At 31.7% G+C, this 9,695-nt stretch overlaps 1 protein-coding gene across 1 annotated transcript; it reads right to left on the reverse strand.

Annotated features, from left to right (window-relative positions):
- Positions 1-331: 331 nt before the first annotated feature.
- On the reverse strand, positions 332-5,798 carry Ublcp1 (Ubiquitin-like domain-containing C-terminal domain phosphatase 1). The gene is made up of 5 exons (XM_068769376.1): positions 5,564-5,798; positions 4,476-4,657; positions 3,815-3,950; positions 2,986-3,197; positions 332-2,372 (listed from the first exon to the last, which is right to left on the reverse strand). The coding sequence occupies exons 1-5, from the start codon at positions 5,733-5,735 to the stop codon at positions 2,043-2,045; spliced, it is 1,032 nt and encodes a 343-aa protein (XP_068625477.1). The 5' UTR covers positions 5,736-5,798; the 3' UTR covers positions 332-2,042.
- Between the last annotated feature and the right edge of the window lie 3,897 nt (positions 5,799-9,695).

The raw sequence follows: 9,695 nt of genomic DNA on the forward strand, positions 1-9,695 counted from the left end.
AAATTGTAACTATCGGGGTACTTACTATACATTCGAAATAGAAAAATAATTACTCCCTTCAGAGAAGACCAGAGGTTATGTTCGCGGATGAATATTTACCTTAAGTTTTGTGTTAGCTCACTGAGAAAAATCTCCCAAAAGCTGGAGAGACGGATATGTATAGCGGCTTGTGTGAGAGAAACAACAAATTACTGTAGGTTATGGGCAGAAAGAGATCACGAATATAGAAATATAGTTCTTTTGTACAACACATCCATTAAAAAATCGATGTCATTTTCGTATTGTTTAAGTGAAAAATAACTTTAGGTAAACACACATTCAATTATATGGAAATTTGTCAATAAATTCGTAATCGAAATTAAGCTTTACACAATAAAGTGGCAGTGCATGGTTATTGCTTGGATTATATAAAAAAATTAAGTGCATCAATATATTGCTTAGGATACTGTGAACACTACTAAAATATTTATTCTTAGTTTATTCGACTAATAAAATATTATTTAAGTATTTAAATCGCACAATAACTCCTTGTAGCATCGATAAGCAAGACATATTCTCAAACATTACACATTGGTATATAAAAGATCTATTTTTATCTAACCTTAATTTGTCATTGTAATACAAACAGGGTGTTTGATGTATAATTAAAACATTTATGCACTTCATTCATAAATGTCCAAAAATATTAAAATAATAAAACTTGATATATTAGTAAAGTTACAACTGAATTGTTTGGTTTATCTTATTGGCAACACTGGTTTTTAATAATATCAGTACATGGCAATAAAAAAGTAAATAAATTTTTATACACACCAATAAATTTGTGCAGTTCTCAGAATTTATGTAATGTATGGGACTGTAGATGGGAGAAAGGGCCTCTTATACGGTCTTTGCCAAGTTATTCTCAGACACTCGTTTTAGGAAAAAAATAATTAAAGACAACGAAATATGATTACTTAAGTGAAGCACTAAATGATGTATGAAATGCAATTTTTCACTTTTAATTTTTAATCAACATCAAAATTAAAATGTTATTGAGTGTAACATAAATAATTCAAAAAATCCTTCAGTGGAACTCTCATCTCTCAACTCTCAGGTAAACTCAGCTCGGCCGTCTTTGCAATTAATAAAGTAAGATAATTATCGGACATTAATACGGATATACTTGTATTTTACTTATTTTCATAGCGTTCTCTCTTACAGTATTTTATATGGTAGCCACCGATATTAGTTCTACATTTATATTGCAAAAAAGAGCTTTTTATGACTTAAAAGCTAGAGATTCCCTAAGAGATGTTCATAAAGAATTTTATATTCTTACGATTGCTTCACGATCGATTTTAATATTAAATTATTTTGCACAGTAATTTAAAATTTGATATTAAAAAAAAACACATGATAAATACAAGAAATAATATTAAAGTTGTAACGCCTTAATTTCATCTACAAAAGTTAACAAATCGTTTATGTAATTAAGTTCCAAATTATATCTTATACCTAACTTTTTTTAGTTTTAAATTTAAAATGAATAGTATGTTAAATAAATCTTCAAGCATTCAAGAGTTTTAGGTTGATTGAAACATGTGGAACTTGGTTTGTTGTTTCTTTTACATGATTGATATTAAAATTTATTTAAAAGAGCAACTGTTAAGTTTTGACTGGCTCTTCTCAACAGATCAGCGGTTTGAGCCGGCAGTAGCTTACTACCGTAAGGTATTAAAATAATCGACGATTCAAAAGCGCTTTTAACTGCCTAGTTAAATGAAGTTATTTGAAATTTGAGTTATGGTTTACACTTGTCAAATAAAATATTAAATAAATTTAAATTTAGAACTATCCATCAGACACCCAGTTAGTTGTAATTCCATAAACGCTTTGTGACTATAAATTGAACTAGCTGCAGACTAAACACATTTCAACAACATTTCATTGTGAGCCGCTGCTCACTGTATATGACCCTTGTAAAAATATTGCAGTCTTGTAAGCGATAAGGCGACTTGGCGTGCCAGCACGCGCAGTGTTGGCTCTATATAAATCTATCGTCATTCTTTTGGTGTGGACGGAGCACTATCATCAGCTTTTCTCTTACTACCAGCATGCTGATTTTTGGTCTTATCAGGCTTATATTTCTCCCACTTTTTATGATTCAGCTGGTCAAAATCTTCACAGTATTGAGCAATATCCCTCAAATAAGTGGACAAATGCAACAGCTCCCGATCTCTGTCTCTATTTAGATGCGCCTGCTTGAACGGTTTGATTTTGAGTCCACTTTTTGGGTTCATGATAAAGTTTCTTCGAATGTCGTCAAACATTATCGTGTTCTTAGAGCTATATTGAGGGTATTTACCCCAGATCACTCCAAGCGGTTTCACCTAAAAATTTACAATATAACAATTATAGGATATTTAGATAACATTTCACATTGTACTTTAAGAGATACAGATGTCTTTCTATCATTTTGCACCACTTTAACCACCACACAATAACTTTAAAGTTATTAAGTCCATAATAAATAAATTAAGTACATACCATTATGTACTTAATATATTTAAAGTTATATTTCACTTATTCAAAATGGGAATTTATACAATATAATAAAAAAGCAACAAGGAAAGGTATTACAGTAAAAAGGGCTTTACTAAAAACTTAAGAAGTTCTTGTTAAAATGTCTAAGTAAATGATTGAACAATAAAAATTTATAAATACACACACACACACATGCATATATGTATATATAAATATAAATACATAGATTATCCACGTTTTTAAGTTTGTGTTTATATGTCATTATATATGTAAATATAATAAGTGTAGTATTCACATAAATAGCATGTCATATAAGTAATTTACTTTTATAAAATATTTGGACACCTGCCTACAAATTATCTCTGCCTAACCTTGGGTTGACTGATAGAGAATGCCTAAAGGTATTAAGTCCGCCATTACACAAGTTGTGAAGTAAAAAAAAAAAAAAAATTAACTTACATCTATAGTTCCATATTTGGCCGTATGTACTGTTATCATAGCCAAGTAATCCAAATAAAACATTATCTTATAGTCCTGGTGGGTGGAAACACCAAGCAATCTCATTTTCTCTTCTATCCATTTCATACCAGTGGCTGACCATATCACAATATCGTAATCTTCATAAGCCGACGTGAGAAATTCGTGTAGGAAGGGCCGCATTAGCTCATAGCCTGAAAGAAACAAAGCATAATAAGAGTATATGTTAAATAATTAATATAATAGCTAAAATGTGCTCTATTGCTCAGGAACTAATTGACAAGCTTGCAGCCATGATGAAGGCTATGTTCGGGATTTTTGCACGAGATTGAAATAGGAACATGGAGACCCATGGATGAAGGAAACAAACTGACATAGCCTCGGGAAACCATAAGTAAAAATGGCAGTGATCAGGCCACATTCAGTGCAGGCGAAGGTAGTCCTAGAGGGCTAGTAGGGAATTGCTCTTCTGATGTGCTACAGAGAATGTTATAAATGTAGTGATTATTTGTGAATGCATTATTATTAGTTAAATTGCAATTTTTAATCAAAGTGTAATATTAAATATAGTGCACAATTATTCCTCACATGTTAACACATACATTATCTGTGTGGATAGGAACAGCCAGAGTTAAGAATAGTAAATCGGGCGGAAGAGCCCAGAATTACATTCTTGACACCAATTAAGTTAAAGAATAGTGTACAGAAGTTTGAAAGTCAGATAAACATATTTGTTTAATGCTAGAAGATCTAAACTAAAACATACAATAAATTTTTTAATCTTGCTTAAATGAATAGTTTTCATACATACCTGTCTCAGCTACAGATCTATGGTCAAACAAAGTATAGTCTATGTCCAATACTAGCAACTTCTTGCCAGGTCTAGGTTCATTAAATATGTTAATCTTGTAATCACGCACCCGTTTATTAATTTTGGCTAAATAAATCTGAAATATGCAAAGGTTTACATTATGGTAATGATTTAAAATTGTGAAAGAAATTATCACACTTACTATTAGAACTTTTTATATATTGGAGCCAGTGGTAAACCAGTGTTTAAGACTATTCAATACTCTAGTAAAGAAATATTGAGAGTCATTTTTATTTTCTTGTTGAAAAAGTGTAGAGGTTTCAATGAGTTAATAACAGATAATATTCTAAAGAAATTATGTCCAATTTTCTACCCGAGTACAAACCAGTAATTTATTGTCTAACTAGCCCATTTGCATCTCTAGATTTTTTAATTTCCAAGTGTTTCTATAATGATCCATGAATGATAAAACTAAAAATATGGATCTAAATATTTGATCATTGACTATAATTCTGATCATATAATTTTACTGGTTTGCATGAAACACACTACCTTATATTCAGTATTGATGAATCAATTTCACACATCATTCAAAACCATATAATATGAGGTATTTAAATTTAAGCATGTTGAAAAAAGGAATTTAGATATTCTGACCTACCTCATGGTTTTCCACATCTACTTCTTCTTCTTCAATATCTAAGTCATTGATAACTTCGTCTCCCACATCAGGCTTAGTTCTAGCACCTTCAATAGCCTGTTCTAATGAACCCATCATCATAATCTTCAAATTTGGCTTCAGATTCAAGTCTGACAATGTGCAGTTATCGGTTGCTACTTTACCTAAGAAAAACAATTATTTTTCATCATGTTAAAACAATTTCACAAAATATATAAAATTACTGTTTATTTATATATTTATTCAAATATGTCACTTCTCTTATAACAAAAATATTTTTGTATAGATATGGGGTGTTTGGTAATAAGTAGTTAAAATGGTTGATGTATAGCTCAATTGTCAGCAAAACTTTTAAAGTTTTAACTCTCCAATTTAACCTATTTTATATATTTTTTTCTAATCTCTGTAGTACTGATAGTAGGTAATAATTAATTGAAACACATGGTAATTACAATTTTGAAAAAACCTTTCGGTACCTTGTTAGCAAGAGTGTACCATACATTTATTGGCAGTAAATGAGCTATAGATGTGACACCCATATCCAATCCCCCTGTATATACTGAAAGTATCATATTTATAAATTAATGTCCATTTATAAAAAATAATATTCACTTAGTCAAGAGACATAGAATCTTTTATAAACTGCTTCTGGTGAAGCAATAACCTTAACAAATTATTTAGTAATTAGCTTGAGATTATGGGAGCTTCGGTACAACTAGTTTCTTAAATATATAACTATATAAGAATATCCTTGAGCTTCTAGATTTCTTGTTCTCGTAAGAAGTGACCTGCATACCCATACAAGAATTTGCTATCAGGCAGAATTTGGACTCAATCGACATCACAAACATTTTTGATAAAAATGATATAAACAAATCCAAAAATTTCTTAATATTATGCAATATGGACAATAAGCATTCATTTAATAATTTAAAAACACGAAAATTATTTAATAGGCGCCATGGCCTAATTTTTTTTATGTTAGTGTCTATATTGACTCTCTCACAAATTTTACACGAGGACTATTAATTAATATTAACATATTTTTTGCGAGTTATAATAACATTTACCCTGAAATTTAACATTGAGAAGTTTTTGTCTCTCCGGTCGAACACCCGTGGCATTTTCTATGGCAATCTTGAGCATAGCAACCGAATCTGAAGGCGACAGCTCGGGTATATCGAATTCTTTTCCATTCCATTTCACACTTAGTTTAATTGGATTATCGTTTAAATCGCACATTTTCACATGAAAATGTTATGCAAAATGAGCGGATTTGTGTAGTGGCATATGACACATAAACAAAACAACTTTGACGCTAGTGATGTGATATTTTAAAGGTTTGTAATGTTACCATTCTCATGATTCTGAGTTTAAATCGTTTCTAAACAAAAAAAAAGTAGTATAATATTAATCAAAATACGTAACCCGCTGGAATTTGAAATTAGCGACACTTTTTGAATATGTCTTTTACAGCAACTTTTGAAATAAAGTTTTATCACCATTAATTCAAAAAATATTGTTTGATTAAAAGTTCCTTTTATATACCATACTTAAAATACTCATATGCAATATAGTGTAGTCGCAAGACAGATTGATCCGCAGGCACATTCATATAGTCGCCAAAGTTGTTACGTCTGATCATAATAAACAAAATTATGGGTACTTGTAAAAAAAGAGATTTAGACAAACAAAACATAAAATAGATGATGTTTGATAGGCTATTAGAAATTTAAGGGAAGGAGGCATGTCCAGCTGTGGACTCACGGGTCGTACGGTTGAAATAATGATATAGGTACAGTGGGATAATTTATCAGTAAGTCAGACTGTGAACATGTATTCCGAGTTTCGGTTTTTGTATGTTATTTCTAGTCATAGAACTTATGACTAGAAATAACACACAAAAACCGTTTGAATCAGTGTTAAAATTAAATTTTATTAAGACTGCATATGCTACTACTCGTATAAGTTTCCAAAATTGTAGTTATTTTCAGTTGTGAAGATTTTAAAGCCTTGCAAATAGCGGAGGAAATATTAGACATCGTTATATTTAAATCGAGATCATCATCATATCAGCCGATAGACGCTCAGTGTAAGGCATAAGCCTCCGTAAAAATCGTCTTGTGTTGTCTGCATCCAGCGATCTTAACTACGTCGTCGTTCACACGATAACCTAAAGCCTGGGTGGGATATAGTAACTATATTATATATATACTGTATAAATTTAGTATACATATAAGGTTACTCTGTACGCGCAATGATGCGCAGTACGCGTGCGCCTACTCACCTGCCAAAAGCCTACACACTTGCCAGTGTCGATTGAGACGAAAAATAATCAAGCGACATACGAAACAGTGCCAGAAATCTCATTGTCAAACATATTTCATCTTATATTTTATCCAAGAAATATTAACAATACCTAACATTCAACGTTTAGATCTTAGTAGGCATACTTTGGAGCCACTTCAAATTATATACCGAAAAAGGACCTAAGTTCTGCAGGCAAGTGTTAACAGCGCGTCTAAATATGATCTCACTATATATTATGACGTCATAGCAATTCAACTCAAACAACCGTATAAATCAAATATATAAGTAAGTACAACATTATTAATCACACTATTAAGAAAAAGTTATTATTGTTTTGATTTGCTCTTAATAGTTTTTTTTTAGGTATCTTAACCTCATGTAACTATATTTCTCTCCGGAGATGGAGTCTATTTATACTATTGCGCAGAAAAACGAAAAATATAATTTCATGTTTACTATTTTTAATTAATATTATGTATATATATATGATTGTCATAGTATGCTCTGTCCATCATGTCGATATGTTTTGATACCCCGCGCAAACTTCAGCAGCGCCATCGCCGGCTCGCCTCCCACGGTGGTTGCAACAAAACAAACTCATGCACGCTTTTGACAACTGTCAAGGGTTTCCGTGGTGACCATTATATTTATTGTAACTTAAGAGTTACTTTCCAGTTACAACTCCAAACCACCGCAACGTCTACACACTTAAATATATATTTTTTAATAAAAAGAATCAATATATAATCAAGTAGGTACCCAATGTCCGTTACGTTTTTCAGACTTGAGCACATTTTGACATTTCTCTAATAATCACGCTTCTGTGCGCAAAAATAACGAAATATCGATATTGTTGATCTGCGTGTATCGGTATTATATCAAGCACCATAAAGAAAATAGTTTAGTATGTGATTTAAGAAAATAGTCGATAGATGTTAACATATTTGATTTTGAATTATCGATTTCTAATAATTTTTTTTAAAAATCATCGATTTTTAAAATATGTTTAGTAATATTTATAAATTTAAATCAATTTTGTAGTATTTTGTTTACCTGCTCTATGCAAAGTATCCTTGCTATTTGGAGGTGTTGCTATATATATATAAACACATATAGCATATAGTATAGTTATGTCGATGACTACATTTAAATTTCGAATTACGTTGTAGATTATTATTACAGGCTTAATTAATAACTATGTCATTTGTTTGACAATTAACAATGCCCAATATTATTTTTAATAAAAATTTCTTTCTTTTACTCGAAAATGTGGAAACCATCGGTACCTACAAGTGCTTAAAACGTTACATATGTAAAACATTAAACGTACATAACAGCCTGAAATATACGGAACATAGTAACGTGTGTATGCAAAGTTTTATTTTTATATGACCACCAAGAAATGTGGCAAGCAACATTGCGCTCAGTTAAACGCACGCAACTACCGCGTACTAAATACCCGCACCATACCCAATAATAGTCTTTCACGCTAGGTATGCCAAGAGGGCCAATAATTGTCAGTATAAACAGGGTCAAACCTGCATTTCTACTGCAAGCCGAGAATACATCGACAGAAAAGGCCAAAGTAGCAAGTCCTCTTTTAGAACAACCTACCATTACCACCACCAGGTCTGGCAGAAGAGTAAAATTCCTTGAATATTTTTCTGCAGAACTTTTCTTCTTCTAGGGGGGTGATGTGGCAATCAGTAATGCCCTCAGCAAAAAGCACGCGGCTACGGCATGCGAGAAAGCTGCGCGGACGCGTGGGGCCAACGTAGCGGTCCCAAGCCACTTGGCCGCTGAGCTAGAGTGTGCTCTGACGGACTTCAGCGCTATTAGATGTTGCTCTAGAGCGCCGTGTTCATACCCGCTATTTTTGTTTATTGAAATTAAAATGGCACTTAAATTCAGACTTTAATTGTTGCCATCAGAATACCTGAAACCACTAGAGATTTATTGTACCTTAAAACATCGAACGCTTCATATATATGTCAAACAAACATAAACCTAAATTTAACAGACAAAATTAAAATCACCGTAAAATCTTCAAAATATTATTATTAACAAAAAGGAATAAAATGGCAATACTTTTTTTCAGTACTATAATCAGCAGATAATTGGACACATCCTTTACAAAGCTACAGCCGTTGCTCCTCAACATAGAGATAAAAATAGATTAATGTGAACTCTACGATAGGGACACCTGACCCTGTATGATTTTTTTTTAAAGATACTCGTTCTTTTTTTAATTAATGAAATATTTCTGAATGAAACTTGATTTTTTTATGACAACATATTTTTTAAAATTTATCAGATATAATTTATTACCGCTTACCGTCAGTTCGAAATTTTCGATACAAAAGCATTTTTTTCGTATGGCAATACCCATGTGTCTAATTCTTTATAGTCCCCGCATTAAACCAAATAATCTTATCAAATGTTGTTTTAACGCCCATCTTATACTTTTGACAACGAAACATGAAAAAGTGAAAAACCGATTCTGCGGCCGATGTTTCCAATTGTTAAATATAAGAATGGTCAAATATTATTGTTTTAAAAAGCAGTTTTTTTTCTTATGGAAATACATAACTGACGTATTTTTCTTGTAACCACTGGTCTAAATTAAGCAGTTTTGTCATACGATGTTTTCACTCCCCACCTACATTTTCAGGTGCAGGGATCGAAATGTGAAAAGTCGAAAAAAAATTGTCGCGTCCGGTGTTGTTAGTTCTTAATGACGAAAATGGTCAGATGTCATTGCTACGATTATAGATGTAAGGCCGGTTTAAAACGAATTAAACCAATCGGTTTAAAACGAAAAAAACCGTTTAAAACCGAAAAAACCCATTTTTTTCGATTTTAAACGTTTAGTGTTGACGACTATGTTTTTCT

The sequence above is a fragment of the Battus philenor genome, unplaced genomic scaffold (assembly GCF_028537555.1).
Source record: "Battus philenor isolate CCGP_79_NKW_IND1 unplaced genomic scaffold, ilBatPhil1.0.hap1 SCAF_28, whole genome shotgun sequence".
Taxonomy (NCBI): Eukaryota; Metazoa; Arthropoda; class Insecta; order Lepidoptera; family Papilionidae; genus Battus; species Battus philenor.